Source organism: Perognathus longimembris, chromosome 28, assembly GCF_023159225.1.
Source record: "Perognathus longimembris pacificus isolate PPM17 chromosome 28, ASM2315922v1, whole genome shotgun sequence".
NCBI classification, from domain to species: Eukaryota; Metazoa; Chordata; class Mammalia; order Rodentia; family Heteromyidae; genus Perognathus; species Perognathus longimembris.
Window position 1 is genome coordinate 68,012,279 of NC_063188.1, and position 27,319 is coordinate 68,039,597.

At 40.2% G+C, this 27,319-nt stretch overlaps 2 protein-coding genes and 1 pseudogene across 2 annotated transcripts in view; 1 reads left to right on the plus strand and 2 right to left on the minus strand.

Annotated features, from left to right (window-relative positions):
* The window catches only part of LOC125344151 (vascular endothelial growth factor receptor kdr-like), a 206,469-nt gene that overhangs the window by 165,678 nt on the left and 13,472 nt on the right, over positions 1-27,319 (plus strand). Inside the window, exons 26-28 of the mRNA XM_048336761.1 lie at positions 15,969-16,068; positions 17,453-17,558; positions 24,539-24,645. Coding sequence (XP_048192718.1) covers positions 15,969-16,068; positions 17,453-17,558; positions 24,539-24,645 — 313 coding nt within the window. The remainder of the gene's footprint in view (positions 1-15,968; positions 16,069-17,452; positions 17,559-24,538; positions 24,646-27,319) is intronic.
* Positions 9,465-10,336, minus strand: LOC125344154 (ras-related protein Rab-18-like). The gene is made up of 2 exons (XM_048336762.1): positions 9,986-10,336; positions 9,465-9,800 (listed from the first exon to the last, which is right to left on the minus strand). Exons 1-2 carry the CDS (start codon positions 10,165-10,167, stop codon positions 9,590-9,592), a joined length of 393 nt encoding a protein of 130 aa, XP_048192719.1. The 5' UTR covers positions 10,168-10,336; the 3' UTR covers positions 9,465-9,589.
* Positions 16,336-16,475, minus strand: LOC125344437 (annotated as a pseudogene).

Consider the following 27,319-nt stretch of genomic DNA (forward strand, 5'->3'; position numbering starts at 1 on the left):
TCCCCAGGGAGTGACTCTAGCCTGCCACGCATGCTTTCCAATTTTCTTAATAGAGCTAGTCAACTCCCATCAACTCAGAGGAGTGGGAAGGTTACCACAGAAAGAAGGTCCCCCCAAAATATTAGTTTCAGCAGACCCAAAGCAGCTTTTAGCAGGAATCAGTTGCATGTGATGGAGTCCCATCTGCTTTTACCACAGTTGGGGTGCTCAGAGTGAAGATGTAGATTCTTCGAAATGACTGTCAAGCTATACTTGATCTCAACCCAAATAGGAAGGGCAGAGGACGTGGTGGCAGCAGGCTGCAGTGTCTCCCAGTGGCTCCAATAGAATGTCACACCTCCTGCTGTGCTGCCTGCAACTTTCTGCATAGACTGGTTAAAGAAACTTAACTTAAGGCCTGACTTTAGTGAAATCTAATATTTTCCTGTTTGCCTTTTAAGTACACTGGCCTTTGCAGGCTGGTGCCCCACTGAATTTCAAGATAGCTTTAGGCAATCAATGGCCCTTGGGTAATTTTGCCAGGGCAATAACTTATAGTCATCAGATATTTCCAATAAGGCTAGGATTTCTTAAGCCAACATAGAAGGCTTGGCCTGTAACTATTTCTCACAAGTGCAGTCTCTGTACACTTTTTACCTCTGTTTTCCATGCCTCTATCTTACCTCATCTTTCCAAAAATGACTCTTGTCCCTTGATCCTAAAGGGGAGTTGATGTGCGAAGATTATCCATCTTCTGTTACTTCTTCTGGCTGACGCAGGGGTGTTGACCTTACCTAGCCAGGAACCCATAACCTTAGTCTACTTTACCAAGGGGCTGAAGGATCAGATGTCCATTAGGAGCTTTACTCCAAACTGGAAATTACATTTAACTTTTACCAACTGTATAGACTTCTTGGGCTACTTCAGTGTAGCCTTTTAACATTCTAGTTTGCAAAAGCATTGATTGTCTTGACTGGCTGAGGAAACTGTTCTCTGATGACCTAACAATGACCATATTACCTTGGCAGGCCTTTAAGAGGTCTCAGTAAGGACACAATCTCAGGTCCACAAGCTTCCTTTCCTGAACAGATATGCCAGCTCAAAATTCTCACTGCCAATTAGGGCTTTGGAAGATGCAGGGGGTTGGGATTTTAAACTATCCCCCCATTTAACAAACTTAGCTTTACTATCCACTATCACAGATGACCTGCAAGTTCCTGCCCAGTTACAGAGTAGACAGATGTGGGCATTAGAAAGGCATGCTTATGAGCTATTCTTCTAGGACCTCCTGGGTCTGATTAGCTTTTTTATGTTTTTTAAGATTCACAAAAGTCTTTTTATCATTTGCAATTGTATAGAGAACTTCCAAGAAATTAATATCAGAATCTTAATGAGGGGTATTACAGTGACTAGCCTTAAAGAACAAATTACTTATCTGGGGCTTAATATAGCAGAGGTCAAAGTAAATTAAACAATGGGTAAGTGAAGATAAAATATAATGTACAATAGCAAGAGGCTAGAAAACTGAATACTGTGGAAAAGATTTATTAGTCTGTACAGTTGGTTTTGATAAACTATTGGTTACATGTTATAGCAAATTATCAACCTTTTCACTGCAACTATTTTCCCATACATGTCAGAATCGGGAAGCAATATACCTTTCTCAAATGGTTTCACCTCACTTTTATAATACAGAAATAGGTTTTTGAGGATCAACTGTCCACATGTGGAAGTCATAAGACACAGATATTCAAAAACATCACATGGGTACAGTTGTGGTACCTGGATGAACACTAACAGCACATGAAAGAAAAGATGGTCTTTTTCAAGGTTGAAGGTAGTAGTGTATTGTACTGCTCTGCTTTGTTCTTCTGGGATCAAAATGAGGGAAAAATTGTATTGCCATTCTGCCAATCACCAGGCACTAAAAAAACTGTGAAAGGATCACAAATCCAATGGACACATTACAGGATTAAAACTCCAGTTAAATAACTGAACTAATCATTGAAGTAAAATTTTTTAAAAATCTCAAACTTCTTTAACATGTAATACATTTTAGAGGCATCATCAGACCAAATGGAGATTTAATTATGAATTGACCTAGGCTACATTCTGAGAATTTTGCTTAGTTCTAAAAGAATCTCCCACATTCTAGAAAAGCTGTGTTATTCCTCAAAGGAAATCTAACAGGTAGGATACCTGTATATCAAGTAATTCAGTAATTGACAGTGTTATGCCCAAGTCAAGAGACGACCACCAAGAAGACCACCAAGAGACAGACGTTCCGAAATGCAAAAGCAAGGCTTTATTCAGGCGAGCTGCAGATTGGGCCTCGTCCTACCCACCAACACAGCGGAGGTTAGGAGGAAGGCCCCGAGCTGAGATTTCACAGAACTTATAAAGGCAAAAAACCAAGTTACAGCAATCAGGTGTTCAAGCAAGATTAGGATACGGGTACAAATCTGATTGGCTCAGGGCTCGAGGCATTCTGGGGCAGTTAGAGTTAAGCATTCCCAGGTGGTTAGAGTTAAGCAGGGAGTTTCCTGACTGGCTGGGCCCTAATAAGCTTGTCCTGCTAGCCAGGATAATTGGTGGCCTGGGTTACTCATAGTTTAAGCAGACAACAAAACGGGGGCTGCCTGAAAATGGGGTTTACTTTAACTCTTCATTCCCCCCTTCTGATAGGTAACTCGAGAACCAATCATGGTTCTCCTTGCTTATTAGTTTGATTCTGGCTGAAAATTGGTAGGGACAGGTTGGTATTGTGCCCATAATACCACAAATTGTCGGTGGCGCTTCACTCAGTTGGTAGTGGGTGTGGCTCAGCAGGAGGTCCAGTCTCATAAAGAGTCTTTAGCTTCAGCCAGATCTCTTGGTGGACTTGCTATAGGGCTCTGGGGGGGGGGGGGGGATAAAAGCTTATAACAAATGCAACTGCAAGTTAGGAATAACATGTAGATGACATCACACAAGTCCCTTAGCCCTGCAGATGCAGGTACAGATAAACAGTTTTACACCAAAGCCCCAATTCTGACCCTATTTATATTATAGCCAATTTGATTACATACCAACTTTACTCATATGCTCTAATTTTAAGACATACTGATACCATTTGTTACATACTCAAACTTTCTAGGGATTGTCTTTCTCACTTTTAACATGCCAAAACCTTTTAATCTAAAGGAAACATTTTTGTTTCCCCAATTCTCTTTCTAAAGTCTTATACAGTTTTATAATCTGTGTCTTATAAAATTTAACATATCCCCACTCACACCATCTTTTACCTCCTCACGCCATCAGTGACTTACTGGAACATTCTGTGACAATTTACTTTTTAAATCCCTTTCTTATCCAGAGGAAACCATTTTGTGTTCTCTATTCCTTTCTCCAAGGCTTTCTATACTAACTTTCCTCTTTACATTTCCTGGGGCTTCTTTGCTGCTAGAGTTTTAAACTGTCTACATTTTCTTTTCATCTGGTTTGTAGAATCTGGTTTATCTCAACTACATCAAGGCAATTTACTGTGACTCCACCCACATGCTGTTGGGAAAACAAAGATGGGGCAAGGGTCAGTCCCATGGGACTGCTGCTCCTAAGAAGCCAAACTAGAGCCAACTATCATGAGTTACTATTTTAGAGTGGATTTTGCCAGTTTCCAGTGCCTCTAAGTGCCTAAGGTTTGCCAGTGGCATCTGTAAGATCCACCCCCAGGAGGGCTCCATGAAGATGCCCCCAGAAGTTTAAATCTCTGTCCAGTTACCTTGGTACCTGGCACACCTGATGGTAGTTACCTCCCTCTCTTCTGAGGTCACACCCTAATCTATCTGGACACATTTTAATATGCTTGGACACACCTCCCTCCCCAGGCATTGCCTGGAAGTGACTCTCCAGCCTGTCATACATGCTTTGGATTTAGCAGCAAGGCCAGTCTGCTTGAAAATTTCTTACAATATCCATTTTTCTTAATAGAGCTAGTTAACTCCAGTCAACTCAAGAATGCCCCCCCCCAAATTTTAGTTTTAGCAGATCCAAAGCACTTTCCAGCAGAAATCAGCTTCGTGTGATAGAGTCCCATCTAAAGATGTAGATTCTTCCAGATGACTGTTAGACTGTCCTTGATCCTCACTCAAATGGAATGGGCAGGGGCCATGATGGTGTCAGGCAGCAGTGGCTCTCAGTGGTTCCTGTAGAATGTCACACCTTCTGCTGGGTTACCTGCAACTTTCTCCATAGACTGGTTAGAGAAGCTTAACCTATGTTTCCTGATTCCTTCTTAAGCACAGTAGCTTTTGTAGGCTGGCACATCACTGAATGTCAAGACAGCTTTAGGCAATCAATGGCCCTTGGGTCATTTTGCCAGGGCAATTAGTTTAAATCAGATATTTCCAATAAGGCTAGGGTTTTTTTTTAAACCAACATAGAAGGCTTGGCCTGTAACCATTTCTCACAAGTGCAGTCTCTGTATACTGTTACCTCTGTTTTCCATGCCTCTAGTTTATCCTGCCTCATCTTCCCAAAAACACCTCTGGTCCCTTGGTCCTAAAGGAGGAGGCTGATGGGCGAAGATCATCCATCTTCTGTAACTTCTTCAGGCTGACTTAAGGACGTTGACCTTACCTAGCCAGGAACCTCTAACCTTCGTCTACTTTACTAAGGGGCTGCAGGATCAGATGTCCATTAGGAGCTTTACTCCAAACTGGAAATTACATTTAACATTTAATTATACTAACTTCTTTGGGCTACCGCAGTGTAGCCTTTTAACATTCTAGTTTGTGAAAGCTTTTTCCTGACTGGCTGGGGAACTAATCTCTGATGACCTAAAAAAATGCCTACATTACCTTTGCAGGCCTTTAACAGATCTCAATAAGGACACAATCTCAGGTCTACAACAAGCTTTCTTTCCTGAACACATGTACCAGCTCAAAATTCACTGCCAGTTAGGGCTTTGAGCACATGTAAAGGGTTGGGATCCTTAAACTATCCTCTCATTTGACAAACTTACCCTTACTACCCACTATCACAGATGACTGGCAAGTTCCTGCCTAGTAGACAGACATGGGCAATAAAAGGCATGCTTACGAACTGTTCTTCTAGGACCTCCCGGCTCTGATTAACTTTTGAAAGTCCAAACAGGGGTGACTCTAGGATCTGACACCATCTCTTCCATCCAAGCAGCGCTTACTGCCTCTGGATGCTCCATCACTTTTGTCCCAGGAGTGACTTTTCCATGCTGGTGTAAATGCACCTTTGGCATTTCTCTTGGTCCGTCACTGGACTTGGACTCAGGGCCTGAGTGCTGTCCCTCAGCTCTCCAGCTTAAGTCTAGCACCCTACCACTTTGAGTCTCAAAGCGACTCACGACTCTGCTCCCAGCACTCTGGTGGCCAAATAGAGACGAAGACTCTCACAGAGACCTTTTTCCGCCCAGGCTGGCTTCGAACCACAGATTTCAGATCAATGAGTCTTACAAAAGGCCACTTTACTCCAATTAAAGCAACAAGGTGGTCCACACAGAAGTAGTTTTTAAGCATGCTCTTTACCTGGAACTTATTAAGGGCCAATGTTACATCTTGACAAACTTGTAGGAATCACCTGTCCTTCTCTGTGTGCCTGCTGGAAACTTACAAAAAACCTTCAAACTGGAATGGCAATTAAACACTCATTTTGGTAGCCATAATTTTCCTTTTCTCACTTTGCAACAATCATTTAGGACAATTTCACTTCCAAATTTCTTATCTAGAAATGCATTCTTGATTTCAAAAGCCTTTTACTAACCTCTGCTTTAACACTAACACTTTAGCATTTATCTGCATTGGAAAAACTCTGAAGCTTACAGGCATTCTGAAACCAGGTCCCACCCTTTGCCTCCGGGCTGCCTGTTTTAAAAGAGCCATTTTTTTTTCTTCAGTCCCATTTAGTTACTGCATGAAGACCTTTGATCTCAAATGACAATTTTTCCTTAATGCAAGAATTACAATTACAAAATTAGAAATACTTATCCATTTAGCTTTCCAATAAATTAGTGAGAAACATTAGCCCATTTTGCCATTTCTTCCTACATACAGAGAGTTAATGAAAGTTTACTTCTATCCCCATTAGTTTAATATACATCCTTTAAAATCCAAATTACAAAAATAGCACAGGAATCGAATCACATCAGATAAATAAACTTTTTAACCATTTAAAAAACTTTTCCAGGGCTGGGGATATAGCCTAGTGGCAAGAGTGCCTGCCTCGGATACACGAGGCCCTAGGTTCGATTCCCCAGCACCACATATACAGAAAATGGCCAGAAGCGGCGCTGTGGCTCAAGTGGCAGAGTGCTAGCCTTGAGCGGGAAGAAGCCAGGGACAGTGCTCAGGCCCTGAGTCCAAGGCCCAGGACTGGCCAAAAAAAAAAAAAAAAAAACTTTTCCAATTCTTAGTACCTCTCAAGGGGCAGTTTTAGAAATTCCAGTCAAATCATTAATTTTTACCACCAGGTTTCCAAAGTTCACCTGAAAACAAAAGAGAGAAAAGAAAGGCCTCCATTGACCTCCTCGGAGCTTGATGAACTGTCTTGGTGCCGGCTTGTCCTCTTCCACCATAAATAGATGCCCCCTTATGGCTGTCCCACTACGTGGATTCCCTCCAGGGCCTGTGCCACCACATGGGCTGGCTAAGCTGCACCTTTGCCAGATCACCCCTCACTCCTGTGAATAGGCACACAGGCCCATCCCAGGTTTTTCCTGTCCTTTCCTATTGGTCTTTGACTGAGAAACCCAAGCAGGTTTTTGTTTTTAACAGTGATAAACCTTTGCATCCAAATTTCTGACACTTAGCTATGATTTTTTTTTAAATTCAACATTTTTTTAACTATAGTTCCTCTTTAAAACAATGCAATAATCCTTTAAAGCATTTGGTAACACCCAAACTTGATGACCATTTGAATTTAAACTTAAAGTCACTCAATTTACATCATACTAACAGTCTTGAACATGTTCACACTCACACATGCATACATACACACATATTTAAATATCTTAAAGTGCGCAAAATATACATTGGCCGTACATTTTCCAGTGGCAAGAGGTATTTTTGCCAGTCTTACTCCTGCAACACCCAAATTATAAGACAGAACTTTTAACAAACGATTTTTGCATTCTCCAGCCTCATTTTCCAGGACTTGATAGGTTTAGCAAAACATTTTAGCACACCAAATAATTTTCTGCTAAAGAAGGCTGGGTGGGGATCCCGCAGAGTTCTTTTTGTGGACACTCACACTCTGATTGTGAGCTCTCGCCTGTACCTCTTTCCAATGAACTAAACATAAATCCAGGGGTGGGGGTAGAGGGAGTCTGTCCCTTTTCATCCATCACAGTCAGGAGATACAGAAAACAGAGAAGAACAGTCTAGATCAGTCCTATAACAATACAGGCAATTTTTTCTATTCTGCAACACAATCTTTTCTAGTATCTGACTGCATTTACTTTTATTTCCTTTCCTAATTTACCACCGGACCTAGTCTCCTCAGTACTCAATCTGGTCCTAGGCCCTTCTGCTTTCAATTTTACTTTCTCTTTTACATCAAAGTCCAATTAACCACATCATTCAGACAACTCAGGGCATTTGAGATAAACCGAGACAAACATGCCAAAGTGACAAATGTAAAAGCAGTTTGACAAATCTGGAGAAGCAATGCTGATAAGAACTAAATATGCTATAAACAATCTACTAATTTATAAACTGAAGATGCCAACAAACACGGGACAAGATAACAAAACAGGTTATGCCGGTTTGACACAAAAGAGACTGTCAGACTCACAAACAACACAGAGAAGACAGCGCTGCATGGTGGGGTCAGAGTAGCTTGGGCTGGACCTGCGTCCGCCCCTGTCGGCGGCTGTGGGTCAGTACTCGGGGCTGATGCATCCATGTCCTGGGCTGCCGGCGCTGGCGAGTTGACTGGGCGGGACTCTCTGGAGCAGAGGGCACAGCTGAAATATTTTCCTCAGAGTCCTCCTCTTGTAAAGTTAACTGGGGTGGGGAGTATGGAGGGGGAAACATTTCCTCCTCTGTGCTTCCTCCCTGGAGGACAGGTGGGTACAATTTCTTCTCTTCCTCCTTGGTTTCTCTCTTGTCTGGATGGCCTGAACAAGGGGTGTAGATTAGGCATTGCAAAGTCCTGATCTTACCTATGTCAAAGCTTCCCTCGGGAGGCCAATTAGCTTCCTCAAAGGTGGGCCATTCTGACTTGCACAAGGTGATCCACTTTTCCTTCTTAATGGCCACACTCTGGTTCCAGTGGGCTAGGGTCAAGTCTAGGGGGCTAGATGGTATGTTACCCATTCTCCACAGTCTCGTTAGTCCTTCAGTCCACAAAAAACAGGAAAATAATGACAGTAACAAGGAAATAAAAGCAGGCCTGTGATTTACAAAGTGGTCGAGGTGACCTACAAGGTGGAGATCTCCCAAGTTGGTCCGCTGACTCCTGTGAAGGGACAGAAGGAGCAGAGGCAAGATCAAGGTGGGCAGGTTGAGCCTCGGTTAGGAGGTTCTCCCGGTCAGTTCCGGCCAAAAACCGAACTGACTTGTGCCTTACAAGTATCAAGGCGGGGTTCCAGGGGTCGCCCTTCAAGGGTGGAGGTTCTGGGGTGTTCCCCAGTCCCTCCAGGATTGCCGTGCAAGCGCGTCTGCTTCACCAACCCCTTCAAGAAATACGAGTCGGAACAACCGTCCTCAAGAAGGAAGCACAACAGACAAATGACAGGGCAAGACAATTCAACAGCGCTGTTTTCTTACCTTCAGAGTCTGGGGTCTCGGGGGTCTCTGGGCCTATCCCGGACAAGCCCCCAACTATTATGCCCAAGTTGCAAGAAGACCACCAAGAGCCATACGTTCCGAAATGCAAAAGCAAGGCTTTATTCAGGCGAGCTGCAGATTGGGCCTCGTCCTATCCACCAACACAGCGGAGGTTAGGAGGAAGGCCCCAGCTGAGATTTCACAGAGCTTATAAAGGCAAAAAACCAAGTTACAGCAATCAGGTGTTCAAGCAAGATTAGGATACGGGTACAAATCTGATTGGCTCAGGGCTCGAGGCATTCTGGGGCAGTTAGAGTTAAGCATTCCCAGGTGGTTAGAGTTAAGCAGGGAGTTTCCTGACTGGCTGGGCCCTAATAAGCTTGTCCTGCTAGCCAGGATAATTGGTGGCCTGGGTTACTCATAGTTTAAGCAGACAACAAAACGGGGGCTGCCTGAAAATGGGGTTTACTTTAACTCTTCATTAGGAGTATTTAACCAAAACAGGAGACCTAAAGTAGACTTTAATTCAATGTGTACTGGACAGATGGATGTTTTAAATTACATGATAAATGTAAATCATAAAATCCAATGTACACCTAATGGTACACATATTTCATGTTACATAAAAACCTAGAGACTCCAAACTGTGCGTGCTTAATGTAACATTGTACCTGGGAAAGCCAATGAATGGGATTCCTTGCAAGTATTTACTGCCATGACACAAAACAATTGTGAGCAAACTGCAAGATCCCTAAAACAGCAGTGAGTTTATATACAGAAAGATGTCACTACCTGATCAAATATGCAAGAGAGATAGAATTTCCCAGAGTTTATAACACAGAACAGTAACCGCCACAGGCTGCTTCGCCATGGCTTTCTTCCCTGTGTGACAGTCCCGGCGTCTGAGTGATCTTTTCAACCAGTTCTTCAAAGGCACATTGTATACCATCACAGGTTTTTGCACTTGCCTCTATAAATAACATGGAATGCTTTCGTGTGAATTTCAGGCCCTCATTTCTATCAAGTTTGCGATTTTCTTTGTCGATTTTTTTTTCCAACCAGTATGTTTATTATGTCATTTCTCGTACAGTATGTCTCCAATTCATTTACCTAATTTTCCAGCTTAACAAAAGTGTCTCTTCTTGTGACATCGTAAACTAATATAACACCTTGTGCACCTCTATAGTAGCTGGGAGTTAATGTTCTAAACCTCTCTTGACGAGCACATTGCAAGTTTAGCTTTATTTCCATGCACTGAAATTGTTTTCACCTTAAAGTCAACACCTACTGTTGCTGCAAGTTCTGGATCAAAAGTATCATCTGTGAACCTCAGGAGCAGGCTAGACTTGCCCAACCCACTCTCGCTGATGATGAGGATCTTCAGGGTGGTCAGTACATCCTCGTCCATCTTGACCTCGCTCAGAGTCGAGCACTATCGCCCATCCCTGTTCGCCCCTCAACCCTTCAGCCCCTGAGAGTTGCCTGCACATGTGCAGCGGCCCCAAGGCTGCCACCTTCCTTTTACATTGGGTGTCTGGGTTGCCCAAAGTGTCTCCGTTCTGCCTAGCGGAAGCTTTGCGCCTTTCTGATTAGCTTTTGAAAGTCCAAACACGGGTGACTCTAAGATCTGACACCATCTCTGCCATCCAAGCAGTTTGTCCCGGGAGTGACATTTCCACTTTTACAGTCTCTGGACTTGAATTCAGGGCCTGAGTGCTGTCTCTCAGCTCTCCAGGTCAACACTAGCACTCTGCCACTTTGAGCCTCAACACAGCTCACAACTCTGATCCCAGCACTCTGCTGGCCAACTAGAGACAAAGACTCTCAGAGGGATCTTTCTCTGTCCCAGCTGGCTTTGAACCACAGATTTCAGATCAATGAGTCTTACAAAAGGCCACTTTACTCCAATTAAAGCAACAAAGTGGTCCACACAAAAGTAGTTCTTAACCATGATCTTACCTGGAACTTCTTAAGGGCCAAAGTTATATCTGACAAACTTGTAGGTATCATCTGTCCTTCACTGTGGGACTGTTGGAAACTGTTACAAAAGTCCTATAGACAAACTGGAATAGCAATTAAACAATCATTTTGGATAGCCATAATTTTCCTTTTCTCACTTTGGAACAATCATTTAGGACAATTTCACTTCCAAATTTCTTATCTAGAAATGCATTCTTGATTTCCAAAGCCTTTTACCAACCTCTGCTTTAACACTTACACTTTAGCTTTTATCTGCATTGGAAAAACTCTGAAGGTTACAGGCATTCTGAAACCAGGTGCTGCCCTTTGCCTCCGGGCTGCCTGTTTTAAAAGAGCCATTTTTTTCTTCAGTCCCAGTTAGTTACTGCATGAAGACATTTGAACTCAAATGACAATTTTTCCTTAATACAAGAATTACAGTCAGTATTACATCACAGTATACACATAAAATTCAGTGCCTGAATCATTAAACTGATACCCAAAACAATTGTAACAAAAGTACATTTAACACAGTGTTCAACAGAATTACAAAGACAAGAAATCCAGACTCAGCATCTTTGCTTTTTCAGTACATCCAAATTGCAAAATAGCACAGAAATCAAATTACATCAGTTAAGTAAAATTTTTAACCATTTTAAAAACTTTTCAATTCTTAGTACCTCTCAAGGGGCAGTTTTAGAAATACCAATCAACGCATTCATTTTTACCATCAGGTTTCCAGTGTTCATCTGCAAGGAAAAGAGACAGGATGAAGAAAGACCTCCAGTGGCCTGTCCTACAGAATGGGCCTATGTTGCTCTGACTTCTTAGAGCTTCATGAACTGCCTTGGTGTCAGCTTGCCCTCTTCCACTATGAATGGACTCCCCTATGGCCTGGCCCACCATGCATGAACTCCCTCCAGGGCCTGTGCCACCATGTGGACTCCCTCCAGGGCCTGTGCCACCATGCAGGCTGCCCACCACGACGTATGCTACCATGTGGACTCCCCACTAGTGGCTATCCTACCATGTGGACTGGCTAAGCTGTACCTTTGGCAGATCACCCCTCACTCCTGAGGATAGGCACACAGGCCTGGCCTAAGGTTTCCTGTCCTTTTCTCTTTATCTCTGACTGAGAATTCCAAGCAATTCTTTAACAGTGACATCCAAATTTCTGACACTTAGCCCTAAATTTTAACAGTGGAAGAAAATAAATTTCAAGTTCCCAATGCCTTTTGCTAAATCAGATAACTTGATGACAGTGTAAACAGCCTTCAGCATTAAGATACCAAATCTTTTCAACTGCAAATCAACTATAGTTCCTCTTCAAAACAATGCACTAATCCTTTAAGCCCAAACTTTATGGCCTTTGAGTTAAAACTTAAACTGACCCATTTTTACATCATCCAGTGGCAAGAAGTATTTATGCCAATCTTACTCTTGGAATAACCATCCAAGATTTAAGACAAAACTTTTAACAAATGACTTTAATGTTCTCCAGCCTCATTTGCCAGTGCTTGCTAGTTTTAGCAAGACATTTTAGCACACTAAATACTTTTCTGCTGAAGATAGCTGGAAGGGGGTCTGTGGGCTAAGACTCAATCCACCCAATACTTGACTCTAGTCTCAGCCCAATTTTGACTAGAGCATTTAACAGATCAGTTGATCTTTAAATACCTTCAGTTGGAAGAAAATGGTTATTTGAAGCTGATCTCTCTTCCCCTTGGTCCTCCTGATCCTAGGGGGCCTGGGGAGTTTGTTTGGAACTCGATACCAGCAGAGGCCACATGACCCATGTCTTCCTGTAAAGTAAGTTAGATAACAACCAACACATACCTCCACTATGAGGGCCTTCAGAAGGGGGTCAAGGAATCCCTTGACCACCCCGGCCTTAGAGAGCTCCGCTGCGTCCAGCTTCTCTCTGTCTCAGGCCTACAGACAGTGCACCTTTTAGATTCACACAGGCCCACTCAGTGCTTTCCATTGCACTTTTACAGCCAGGCCCCAGTTGGTCACCAGACAGTGTACTTCCCAGTGCACTCTTACACAGGGGCCTACCCAATCAGGCCCCAGACAGTGCACTATCCAGTACACTCTTACAGACAGGCCCACTCAGGCAGCCCCACAACAGCCTTTGCAGATGGTGCACTTTCCAGCACACTCTTACAGGCGGGCCCACTCAGGTGGCCCACAGATGGCCTTTGCAGACAGTGTACTTTCCAGAGCACCTTTACAGATGGGCCCACTCAGTTGGGCTTCAGACAGTGCACTTTCCAGCTCACACTTACAGATGGGCCCACACAGGCGACCCCACAGATGGCCTTTACAGACAGGCCAAACCAGTCGGGACCTAGACAGCATACTTTCCAGTGCACCTTTACAAACGGGCCCACTCAGGCGGACCCACAGGCAGCCTTTACAGATGGTGTACATTCCAGTGCACCTTTACAGATGGGCCCACTCAAATGGCCCCACGGACGGAAATCAGAGGTTTGATTTTTATGTACAAGAAAAAAAGGGGGGGGAATGTAATATGGAGGTCAGATCTGGCCAGCACCATCATTGGCTATTGAGGGGTATAGGATTGACTCCTTCTCAGATTTAAAGAGAGCAGAAGCCAACTCCATCTTCACTAAGATCTCCCCCTCCCTGTCCAGGGAAGTGTTGTGCTAAGTCGCAAGACCACCACCAAGAAGACCACCGAGACTCAGACATTCCAAAATGCAATAGCAAGGCAAGACTTTATTCAAGCGGGGCCACGGCCCGGGCCTTGTCCTACCCACCGACACAGCGGAGGTTAGGAGGAAGCCCCGAGCTGCGATTACACAGGGCTTATAAAGGCAAAAAACAAAGTTACAACAATCAGGTGTTCAAGCAAGGAAGATTAGGACACAGGTACAAATCTGACTGGCTCAGGGTTCGAGGCACCCCAGGGGTGGTCAGAGTTAAGCATTCCCAGTGGTTAGAGTTCTAGACTGACTGGGCCCTAATGGGCTTATCCTGGGTCTGCTCACAGGGCCTGCTTATCTCAGGTTCACGTGGTAAAGTGGGGTTCATGTGGTAAAGTGGGGCCTGACTTCAAAGTCTGGCACTTCAGAAGTTCCCCTTCACTGTGGTAAGATTGTGTAAACTGCTTGACTACCTGAGCAGTGGACCATTCAAGGTTAAACCTGTGCCCTCCCCTGAGTAGGCATATCCACCTGCATCATGTGAGCCCCACCAAATCTGTGCACCAAGTCTAACTAAAATGATAGATTGGTTCAAACAGTTTCTATGAGGCAGACTGTAACTACATTGGCCACGTGTGTGTGATGCGGCATGCTCTGTAAGTGTTGTAACCTCATTGGCAGGCTTGACCATGTGGTATTTGCCTTTATAACCCAACCCCTCATGTGGCCCAGGCGCATGGTCCCAGCTCTTGAGTCTGTGCTGCAGCCCTGGCCACCAGCCTGCTTTTTATGGTCGCCAGCCCAGCTCCCAAGTCTGGGCTGTGACCCTGGCCAGTCAGTGTACTCTTTACTTCCCCAATAAGTCCATCTTTTTACTTGAGACTGTGGACTCTTGGAGGGATGGGGGATTTCCCCTCCACCCTTGGGCCCCATTACATTGTGGTCCCCCCCACCTTGGGGGTCCCCATTACAATGCACATATGTCTATGGTTAACCTAAATATGAGGCCAAGGCTTTACAGATTCTGGGATGAATACCAAGGGAAATTTTATTGCTCTTTAGAATGAGACAATGTATATATGAAAGATAATATTCCTTTTTCCATAGGGCCAATAAGAAACTGGGTATTTCACCTTAGTAGGTTTCACAGATTCCAACAAGTTTGCTCAGGAAACCTTCTTATATGCTATTTTAATCTCACTACCTAAAGAATATAACTATGGAAAGGAACTTTACCTTTTTTTTAATACCAAGACACTTAAGATTATATTTTTTGCATATCTTGGTTTAGGAAAATTCCTTGCCTAAAAGTTACTTTAAATTAAGAAAACTTGAAAAGAATTTGTACTGTGTAAATTACATCAATTTTCATTCCATAGGAGTTATTCAGGCTTCAAGTAGTGAGAGATGGTCCCAAGGATGCATAGATCTCATTCTATAACCTAAAGTTAGGTAGCTGATTGGGTTTCTATTGTTTGGCTGACTTACAGAAATCTAGCAATGTGAAATCAAACGGTGTATTTGATTTGATAGTCTCTATGATATTTAATTAGTGTTGCTCCTGATTTTATCTTTATTTGCCTCTTTTCTCTCTAACTTATGATTTACATTTTTCAATGTTAGTTACGAGAAATCCTTTTGGAAATCAGTTACACTATTTCTATAGGAAAACCAAGTCTTTCTTTAAATGAAGCTTTGGCAATATTGAAACCATCTTGCATCTCAAAGATCTAGGAAAACATTTTTGTAGTTCCAAACTAACTGAATAAAAGTAAGCATATGAGTCATATTTTCTGTAAAACTAGCTTATACATGCCCCAACTTAAGTGTTGAACAAACTCATACTTCAATAATGTGCTTTCACTAATCACCTATAAAACACCTTGTAAATAAATCTTTACTTTATCAATTTCAGATTCACTTTCAAGCTTTATTTATATTTTGGTTTCCATGTTTTCCAATACTACATTTCCCAAAATGGAGGCAGATCTCACCACTGACTACAATTCTGTTCTCTGGTTGTTCTTGAGGCGTTAGTCATGTCACCTTGATGTTTGATAAACCTTATATAATAAGGATCTTTGGAGATTTCAAATAATAGAAATGCTTGGGTTTAAAAAAAGACTATATCAATGAAAGCTCACTAGTAGTAACTGAAATCTCTTATCAGCCATATCAAAGCAATTGGGACATGAGTAGCAGTTTTTGTCAGGTTCTGAGCTGTGAGATATCAGCTGGTAATGGTAAATTAGATGGAAGTCTAGTGTCTCATACTCTACTCAGGAGTGAGTGAGTTGCAGTTCCTCATAAAAGGCCTATGAAATTCATTTACCTGGTGGGAAAGGTACATGTTTCTTGTAGCCTGCCCACAGCCCACCTGCATGCATTGATAATTTTGTGTGGCCCTTGAATGATGTTATAAATACCCAAATGGACCTTAGCAGAAAAAGTTTCCCCATCCTGCTTTATGTAAATTTGGATCTGTTTGCTCATTCTCTGATTCCTCTTAGCTCTCTTACTCATGAAGTCCTGATAGGTTGTTTATCCCATAGATGTAAATTTGTCTTTTATTGCATGTCAGGGGCTTCACCATACCCAGGAGTTCAAATAGATGAGGACTTCTGCCATCAGCTTAAGGAGGGAACAAGAATGAGATCACCTGAGTATTCCACTGCTGAAATGTAAGTTTCCCTTCAAGTGAAGGGTCACCAGACTAAAGTAATTTGGGATGAAAGGATCAAAGTAAGCATCACAAATTGTAGACCACAAATACATAAAATCTTATTAAATGTCAAGACTTTTCTTTTGCTTCCTTAAAGTGTATCATCATAATTTTAAAATAGCCTACTAAATGGGAGATGAATGTTTCATAATGACTATTTCTGTAACTAATATTTGTAAGCAGAGCACTGATGAAGTCCCTTCAAGTCATAGGCTACTGAGTGAATAAATATCCTCTGTTGGGCCAATCTGGTGCTAAATGCTTGGAATCTCTGGTTTTGTTTAACGATATGCATGTTGTCAGGCCCAAGGGCCTCTTCCATCCTTATCAAGGGGAGTGCTAACCTTCTATCCTTTCATACAACACTCTGGTTTTGTTTAATGCATAAATTTACACGATGTGAGGGGGAACTAAGAATAGATTGAAGTGCTATCACCACACCAAAATGTGCAAATAAAAGATTTTCAATTGCTTTGTTGAATAGTAATTTCAACATGAATCGGCATCTACCAGTTAGTTGATGGTTTACTGGTCATAACTGTTAGAAAATACCAACTATTGTTGCAGTGTTGGTATCTAAAAAGTGGGATTTGACACTATTTCCTAAAGGATGTGTAATGGTATTTATTCGTAGACCAAATTCTAATTATGTGAGCTTTGCAACCATAGGGAGACCTCCAAAGTTCAAGAATATTAAAAGAAACTGTCTCACTGTTTACATCATTTTGGTACTGTCAGAGGAGTTAGGTGACAGAATTAATTGCATGCTCTCCTTACATCAGAGTTTTATGAACATATGAGGTTACAGTAGGATTGAATATGACTTACATATATTCATTTAAGCATATAGAGCTGAAGCAAATGGGAGTGATGGCTATCTTGGAGTAATTAGTGGAAATGGACCATGAAGCCTTTTCAGAAACTGGACTATAAGACCACAAGCAGAGAACATACCTTAGTTTCATTGTGAAATGTGACTTTAGATATCATCTATATGAAGTTTGAGGATCCTAGGTGCCAACATTGGCTGCCTATAATCCTAGCTATACTAGAGGTAGAGATGAGAGGAATGTGGTTAGAGATGTGTTTGGGCTAAAAGAATTAGCTACACAGAATGTGGAGGTAGAAATATTGCAGTTTAATGCTGGTCTGGGGAAAAGCACAAGGCTATGTCTGAAAAAATAAGCTAAAGAAAAAAGGACAGGGTATATGCCTTACATGGTAGAGCACTTGTCTAGCCAACCCAAGGCTCTAAAGTCAATCATCAGTATTGAAAAGAAAAAAAAGAAAAGTTAAGGAACCAGTGAGGATTGGATACTACCTTTTATTTTTCCAACCTGTAGCTACCAGACTATGCTTGACTGCTGGCACAGTGAATGCACTCTGAGGCCTAACTTCTCTGACCTGGTCAAGCGGCTTGGCGATCTCCTTCAGGCCAATGTTCAGCAGGTATGTATTACTTCATTCTCTTTTTCACTGTGCCTTTTCACGTTATACACTAAAACTGAGAATTACAAAGTTGGATCTTGTTTATATTCATTCCTGAGGGAACTAATATTTTAGTCTATGGTAGCTTATGATAAGCAAGTTAATATGATGAGATAAGTTACATAGGACAGAGGAAAAAATCACACTTAGGTGCTGGTGGCTCATGCCTATAATCCTAGCTATTCAGGAGGCTGAGATCTGAGGATCATGGTTCAAAGCTAGCCCTGGCAGGAAAGTCCATATGATTCTCATCTCCAATTAACCACCCCAAACTGGAAGTGGAGCTATGGCTCAAAGTGGTAGAGAGCTAGCCTTGAGAAAAAATGGTCACTGACAGCTCCCAGGTCCTGAGTTCAAGCCCCATGACCAACAAAAATAGGATAACACTATCAGAGGGTACATATGATTATGGAGCTTAACAATCCTTCACTGAAATATTTATTGAACATCTTGGAATGGCAGGATGTGACTGTTACATCTAGCTACTCAGCAGGCTGGTGTAGGAAGATCATTTGAGTTCATGAATTTAAGACCAACAGGGAAACTATCTCCAAAGAAAACATGCAAAATGTTACTTAATAATAAGCCCAACTAAGGAGGTGATAGTCTTCCTTAATACAAATTATAAAACACAGGAAAAAATAAAAACATTAACAGATGAAAAAATGTTCATGTTCAGGTAGGTATTAGTAGAATCTATACTATGCTACAAATTAAATGAAATACCTATCAAAATAACAAAGATACTTTATAGTATTAGCAAAAAAAAAATCCTAAAACTTACATGATAGCACAAAACACCCTAAATTGCCAAAGTAAAAGTGATAACAACATACACTGGAGAAACGAGAGCCCTCTTTAACAAAAGATATTTTGAACCCTAGGTGCACACACACACACACACACACACACACACACACACACACACACACATCTTGAAACTAGATCCCTGATTCTCAACTCTGGAAAAATATACTCAAAAGTATCAAAAACATTAAAGCGTGAAAATCTGAAAGTACCAGAATAAAACAGGTGAGACACTTGGTGATAGTTACAAGTAATATTATTTTTAAAGATTCCACTTGTTTTTCTTCATCAAGAGTGTACAACATGAATTTTATGTATAACACAGATATTCTTTTCAAAGGAAAATTCCTACTTTAGAGTTCCCTAACTCATCTGAAGTGTCTTTCACTTAATTTTTTCAATTAAAGGTTAAAACCTTTTCCTCATGTTTTAAAATGCTTTCAAAATCACATATATTTATCAAATATATCAAAGAAAAATTAGTCTGATAATACAATTATAAACAATAACATCCACATGTAATTTATTAATTTTATTTCCAATCTAATTTGAAAAAAATCCTTCTCAAAGAATTTAAACTCAAACCAGTCTAAACATTTCCCCAGTAGATTGCTTTACTTTTCTAATATATATTAAATGCACATATAGAGACTTTTCTATGATATTTTCATTTGTGCTTTTCATATTTCATATGCTTTGATGAGTCAACCCTTTATCATTCCCTCTCCAATCTTTTTTTTTTTTTTTTTGCCAGTCCTGTGTGTTGAACTCAGGGCCTGAGCACTCTCCCTGGCTTCTTTTTGCTCAAGGCTAGCATTCTACCAGTTGAGCCACAGCGCCACTTCTGGCCATTTTCTACATATGTGGTGCTGGGGAATCGAACCTAGGGCTTCATGTATACCAGGCAAGCAGTCTTGCCACTAGGCCATATTCCCAGCCCTCCCTCTCCAATCTGTCCCTTTCCTTTTACGCCTTTAGAGGATTTCCTCTATTTTCATAATCTTATTTTGTTTTGTTTTCCCCCTTAAATTCCAGAAATGAAAGAAAATGTAATATCAGTCAGCTGGTTTCACTTAACACGATCTGCATTTCCATCCATTTTCCAATAAATGCTAATTTCATTCTTCTTAATGGCTGAGTTAAATCTTCATTGTGTCTGTATCACATTTTCATTATCCCTTCCTCTTTATTGCAAGGCACCTAAGTTGATAGAATATTGTAGGTAGTATCACAATAAGCATGGACATACTATATATCCATAGTAATATGCCTTTGACTATCCTGAGTATGTGCACAGAAGTGGTGTGATTAGATACTATGGGGATTCTGTCTTTTAAAAAAAAAGGAAACTCCATAGACTAATTTATATCCAACCATCACTGAATAAAAATCTCATTCCCACACTCTCATATCCATACTTGCATTTGTAGTTGCTTTTAAAAAAATATTAGCCATTACTGGGGTTAGGTGAAATCTCAATGCAGTTTTTTTAAAAAAAATATTTACTGTCTAGGTGATGTACAGTGGGGCTACAGGTATATACATAAAGTAGTGAGTACATGACTTGCAAACTTATTACCTCCTCCCTCATTTTTCTCCCACTTTCCCTCCTTCCCCAAAGTACCCCAAGTTGTACAGTTAGTTTACAATCTATTGTTTTGTTTGATTTTCATTTTTCTCATGACTAAGGCTGTTGAACATATTTTAATGACTGATTGGCCATTTTTACTTCATTGAAAAATGCAAATTGATTTAATTTGTCCATTTATTTATTTGCTGGTTTATTCCTTAGCTGTTTAATTTTCTGAGTCTTTACATATTCTATGTATTAATCTCTCAGATGGTTATTTGGCTAATTTTCTTCTATTTTGTAGACTCTTCACTCTATTGATTCTATTGCTATAGAGGAGCTTTTCAGTTGTATACAATCTCATTTATCAATTCCTGTTTTTACTTCCTGGGCTGTTGTAGTCCTTCCAAAATTAATTGCTTATTTTTATGTTTGAAGTGCTAGCCCTGTATTTTCCATTTAGTATACTTTCAAAATTTCAGGTTTTACATTAAGGTCTTGATCCTCTCTCAGTTGATTTTTTTTGTAGACATTGAAATAGAGACCTACTATCAGCCTTTATATGTGGATATTCCCTTTCTCTGGTACCACTTGCTAAAGAGACTATCCTTTTTCTAATGCATACTTTGGTATTTTGTCAAGAATCAGTAATATCTACTTAGGCTATTTTAGAATTTATATTCTATTCCATTGGTTTGTTTTGTTTATCATAGCACCATACTGTACTCTTTTTATTACCATGGCTCTGTAGTATAGTTTGAAATGTGTTTGGGTTAAGTCTAATGTTACTATTTTGCTCAGTATTGCTTTGATTATTTACAGTCACCTGTGTTTCCATATAAATTTTAAGACTGTTTTTCCATTTTTTAGAGATATAATTGGAATTTTGATGAGGATTTTATTGAAATTATATATTACTTTTGGCAGTGTATGGCCACTTTAATAATGTTTATTATACTGGTTAGTGAATATTGGAGGACTTTCCATCTTCTAGTGTCTTCTAGCATTTCTTCAGTTCTTTGTAACTTCCATTATACAGGTCATTGATATATTTGGTTATATTTCTGCCTAGGAATGTGTATGTGTCTCTGTGTGTGTGTGTGTGTGTGTGTGTGTGTGTGTGTGTGTTGAATGGGCCTGAATCCTGGTTTACTATTCAGTGTGTATGATATTGCTATATTGAAAAAATAGTAATTTTGTATTCTACATTACTAAAAGTGTTTATCAGATCCAGGAGTCATCGAGTATAATATTTAGGATTATACCATCTGAAAACATGGATAGTTTTAATTCTTCCTTTTTTATTTGTATTCTTTTCTTTCTTTCTCTTTCTGTATTGCTCTGGCTAAGAATTCATACACTAAGCTAAATAAGAGCTGTGAAGCTGGGCGCCAGTATCTCATGCCTGTATCCTAGTTACTTAGGAGGCTGAGATTTGAAGATCACAGTTTGAAGCCAGCTGTGGCAGGAAAGTCCATGAGACTTTTATTTCCAATAAACGACTCAGAAAATGTCAGTTGTGCTGTGGCTTGAATGGTAGATTGCAAGCCTGGAGCACAAAGAAACTCAGGGACAGAGGACAGGCCACTAGTTCAAGCCCCAGGACCAGCAAAGTAAATAAAAATAAAGAAGTAAGAGTGGTGAAAGTGAACAATCATGTTTCATTTCTGGTTTTAAAGGAAAATGTTTTCACTTTTTTCACCATTCAATGATATTGACTATAGGTCTGTCATACATACATTTATTATGTTGAGGTATTAACTCTACATTCCTAGACTCTCTGAAAAATGTATCATGAAAGGATATTAGATTTCGAAAGGAAGTTTTGTATATATTGATCCTTTTCCTTAGTTCCGTTTATATGTTATATTACATTTATCTGTTTGTGTATGCTAAACCATCATTGCATTCAAGAAATAAAACTAAACTGAGGTCTGGGTGTTGGGGGGGCTCATGCTTGTAATCCTAGCTACTCAGAAGGCTGAGATCTGGAGATTAAAGTTTGAAGTCAGCCCAGGAAGAGAAAAAAAGCTGGAAGCATTAGTAGCTTGTAAGTACATGAATGAACAGACTAATTCACCTTGTAGGAGTTGATGGCTCCAATGGTAGAGTTCCAGCCTTGAGGGAAAAAGTAAAGTATGTGCTTTTATTTTGATTAATATATGTTTTTGCCTTTCCTTGAACTTAGTCTCCTTTGTCTGTTCTTAAGATTTCTATATTTACTTACTCAGTGCTATACCATAAGTCTTTTATGTTCTCTTTATACTCTTTTAGTTTGCTTTATTGGTTTCTGAATGTTGCTAATTTGACCATTTTGTCATTAAGCCCTGATACATTACATTGTCTTCTACTTTATCAAGTCTATGAGGTAAACTTTCCACTGGGTTTTTATTTGATTTATTGAGCTTTTCTTTTCTAAAATTTCAATTTTACTCTCTTATTTTTTTAAATAAAAAACCTCTTGTTTCCATTTCTTGGAGTTCATTTTGTTTTTTTTTTGTTTGTTTGTTTGTTTTTGTTTTTGGCCAGTCCTGGGCCTTGGACTCAGGGCCTGAGCACTGTCCCTGGCTTCTTTTTGCTCAAGGCTAGCACTCTGCCACTTGAGCCACAGCGCCACTTCTGGCCGTTTTCTGTATATGTGGTGCTGGGGAATCGAACCCAGGGCCTCATGTATACAAGGCAAGCACTCTTGCCACTAGGCCATATCCCCAGCTCCTCTTGGAGTTCATTTTGATAAGCATCATTTTATCAGGATTTCTAGTAATTGATTTTGTTCTAATTTCTTACCCTGCATTCTTTATTTCATTCAGTTCTTACTTTCCTTTAATTCAATCAGGTATTAATTTGTGTTCTTTTTAAAATTTCATTAGTCATTCATAATCATTTTTTGTAGTTCTTTGGGATTGCATAGACTTTCTTACCATTAGAATCCATTATAGTGGAATTATTGGCTTTTGGAAAAGTCATATTGCCTTGGTTTTAAAAATTATTTCTTGGGGGAAGGGGGGAAATGAGGGAGGACATAACAAATTGTACAAGAAATGTACCCACTGCCTTATGTATGAAACTGTAACCCCTCTGTATATCACTTTGACAATAATTATTCAAAAAATTATTTCTTATTGCATTGGGATTTATGCCTCTACAGGAAAGTTGTTGGGCTATAATGTCCTATTTCCTTTCTGCTGATGTATGCAATGTTTAGGCAAGACTGGACAGTGGCAAAGTTGAGGAGTAATTTCTTACCACAGGACTGGAGCTGAATTGGATTTTTTTTTTTTTGGCCAGTTCTGGGGCTTGGACTCAGGGCCTGAGTACTGTCGCTGGCTTCTTTTTGCTCAAGGCTAGCACTCTGCCACTTGAGCCACAGCGCCACTTCTGGCCGTTTTCTTTATATGTGGTGCTGGGGAATTGAACCCAGGGCTTCATGTATATGAGGCAAGCTCTCTTGCCACTAGGCTATATCCCCAGCCCCTGAATTGGATATTGATAGATAGCCACTCATTCACTCAACTTGCTTAAGACCAGGCCTGATCTCCAGGACTACTCAGAGTGGAGAAAACATTCTGTAGATACAACCATCATTGCTAGTTATACCAACTTTGGGAACATAGTAATACCTAATTTAAATAAGAGGTATAATAGGCAGAGATCACTTGGGTCAATTAAAAAACTAAAGCTTCCACAATAATTCTCATGAATCAGAAACAAGCCTTAAAATGATCTGTGCTCAACAAATAGAAAATGAAAGAAGAAAGTAAATGGGGAGAATTTTGGAGCTTAGGGTCAGGAGAAGGCATAGAAGGTAAGAAAAAATTTTAAGGAAGAAATGGATTTGACATGACTGACCCTTACCTCTAAGTCATTTTGTCTAGGATATTCAGTACCAAGGATATCTGAGATCTTTTGAAACATCAGAATAGTAAAGAATAAAATGAGAAGACTATAAGAAGAATGACAGTTTACAGGTTTCATTCATCTAAGAAGTTTGGATTTCAAAAATGAGACTTTATCAATCTGTAGTCAAGTAAAACATTAAAAAATCACAACAGGGGCTGGGGATATAGCCTAGTGGCAAGAGTGCCTGCCTCGGATACACGAGGCCCTAGGTTCGATTCCCCAGCACCACATATACAGAAAATGGCCAGAAGCGGCGCTGTGGCTCAAGAGGCAGAGTGCTAGCCTTGAGCGGGAAGAAGCCAGGGACAGTGCTCAGGCCCTGAGTCCAAGGCCCAGGACTGGCCAAAAAAAAAAAAAAATCACAACAACAAATCCCTTCCTCTACTAATAAAACAATTCTCTCAAATTCACTTTATAGTTTTCTTTCCAAGTGAAAAATGGCAATAGTAGAGTTGAGCAACAATGCCATGTCTGGCCTTTTCTGTTTATGTGGTGCTAGGCAAGCAGTGTACCACTAAGCCACATTCTCAGCCCTACAGCAAGCTTTTTTTTAACTGTCCAGTGAAATATTGAAATTCTTCTTTTAATCAAAGGAAGCAAGAAGACACTCACAAATCTCATGTTTTCATTTTGATAATGATCATCATTTTTGTTTATCATGCAGGATGGCAAAGACTATATACCCCTCAGCGTCACTGATGCAATTGCTAACTTTACTGTACTGGATCCTGTGCAAACAACCTTGAACAATGATATCATTCTGGAAGACAGGTGAGATCCAGTAGCTTCTGTGGCATGGCTTTGGGATGTTGGTTTGGCAAACCTGATAAATATACTTGTGTAAAGTTAATAGGTTAATTTAATTTATTAGATTAAATTGATTAGATTAAATTAATTTAATAGAAATATCAACCAAGTAAAAATGTTACCAACGGAGTAAAAATGTTAGAGCCATGTAGATTTTATGAATCTAGACTTATTGCTGATATGAATTTATTCCAGAGATCGGCTTATATGTGTAATCAAGTGTAATTGTTAACATTTCCCGGGATTAGACTTAACTCTAAACTACAGGAATCCCCAAGGGGGAAAATATACTTTTACATGAAAACAGGTACCAAAAAGGTACCAAGAGGACTATCCTAATTCTCCTTAACTTATCACTTCCTCTCCCTTACTGGAGAGAAGGAAGTATTAAGAGTCTGACTCTTCAAGAATGTCTTCTACATGAAAATGAGAGGCATGAATAATAAATATTCTTGCTAACATGGCAGAAAAGAATGAGAAGTTGGAAAACCTCATCAGCAGAATGATAATCCATTCAAGGATACATCCTCCATTCTGTTTATTATATTCTGCTGGTTTTTATATTCTTTGTTAATTTCTTCCTCTCTTGTAAATTATCTTTACCCATCTACCCTTGATGCTGAACTTTTCCATTGGTCCATGGCAGTAGAGCCAGCCAACTATTGACTCTGAAACTGAGAGGTAAAATAAATGTTTCCACTTTTAAGTTGTTTGTGTCAAGTATTTTGGCATGGCAATAAAAATCTAACTAGCATAACAACTTATTTTAATTATATTTGGCCATTTCTTCTTCATTCCTGAAGGACAATTGTATTGTGTATAGAATTCTCAGTGGATGGGCACTTTCTTTTCTCCAGCACTTTGAATGTATCACCTATTCTCTACTGGATTATATAGTGTTTACTGAGAAATTTACTCATTGTCTCATGAATTTTCCCTTGTATCAATGCTTTTCAGTTTCTGTGTTTAAACATTTCTCTTTGACTGGCTAGGAGTATGGCTCATGTGCACAAAAAGCCCTCAGATCAACACCAAGCGCCATGAAAAAAAACGAAAAATGATATAAAATAAAACTTGCTTGGTCTTTGACTTTTGACAACTTTATCGTATGTGCCTCAGGGAGTAAATACTTAGTGGCAACCTGTTCAGAGATTTTTGAGATTCAATCCATCTTTCTAATTAAGTTTTTTGTCTCATTTCTCCTTCTGAAACCTTCCTAATGAAGATATTTGTTGGTTTCATGTTTTCTACATTCTTGTAGACTTTCATTTTTAATATTTTATTATCTTTAGTTGACCACAGGAGTTGCCATTCAACAAAGCAGTTTATGAATACAATGCATCTTCACTAAACTTTGTTTACCTTCTCAGTATTTTTCTTTTCGATGCCCAACTAGGTTGACCTTGTCTTTAAGGTCAGAAATTCTTTTCCTTCTTGATTTATAGCTTACTATAAAAGTTCTGAATTATTGTTTAGCCTACTTTTGAAGCTCTGAGGTTTTTAACTTCATTCATTGAATTCTTCTGGTTAAATATTCTTTTTCATTTATTTCTTATTATATCCATCTTTTTCGTGGATTTCTTATTAAAACCATGACTTATTTTCCTGACTTCATGCAATTATCTTTTTTTCTCTTTCTTCTCCACTGGGTTTCCTTAAGACAGCTATATTGAATTTCTTTGAAGAAACCTTATAAATTCCTGTAGAATTATTGTTTTCCTTCAGTAATGTTATATTTCTTTGGTTTCCATTTTCTTTGTGTCTTGATGTTGATACTTGCACTGAAGTGCCAGACTTTGAAGTCAGGCCCCACTTTACCACGCGAACCCCACTTTACCACATGAACCTGAGATAAGCAGGCCCTGTGAGCAGACCCAGGACAAGCCCATTAGGGCCCAGTCAGTCTAGAACTCTAACTGCTGGGAATGCTTAACTCTGACCACCCCTAGAATGCCTCGAACCCTGAGCCAATCAGATTTGTACCTGTGTCCTAATCTTGCTTGCTTGAACACCTGATTGCTGTAACTTGGTCTTTTGCCTTTATAAGCCCTGTGTAATCATAGCTCGAGGCTGCCTCCTAACCTCCGCTGTGTCGGTGGGTAGGACAAGGCCTGGGCCGGGGCCCGGCTTGAATAAAGTCTTGCCTTGCTATTGCATTTTGGAATGTCTGAGTCTCGGTGGTCTTCTTGGTGGTGGTCTCACGACTTGGCACAACAGCACAGTGGTAGAAAAGTTGCCTCTTTCAACTGTATAGAGAGGTCTGGGGCTTGAACGAATACCCTGAGTACTGTCCCCAAAAGCTTTTTACTCAAGGCTAATGCTCTACCACTTGAGCCTCTGATCTACTTCCAGCTTTTTAAAGGTGATTAATTGAAGGTAGGAGTCTCAAGAACATTCCTTCTGGGGCTGTTTTTGAACTGTGATCCTCAGATATCAGGCTCCTGAGTAGTTAGGATTACAGGTGTGAACCACCATGCCCAGCTTAGAGTAGTTTTCAATAAAAAGAATGTTAATCAAACCTAGACTGGCAGTTAAGCAGGGAACATTTACTCTGGTATAGGGTGTAAAGGCCAGGGTGCCAAAAACATTGCAACCTCTCCCCTTGGCAAAAACCACTGCTGCTGAGGATATGGTAACA

Excerpts from the sequence above, each read along its gene's own strand:
- LOC125344154 (XM_048336762.1), bottom strand. The coding sequence starts at position 10,167 with ATGGACGAGGATGTACTGACCACCCTGAAGATCCTCATCATCAGCGAG. Across the intron at positions 9,801-9,985 it reads AATAAAGCTAAACTTGCAAT|CAAAGAAAATCGCAAACTTG; the intron begins GTGCTCGTCAAG and ends AAAAAAAATCGA.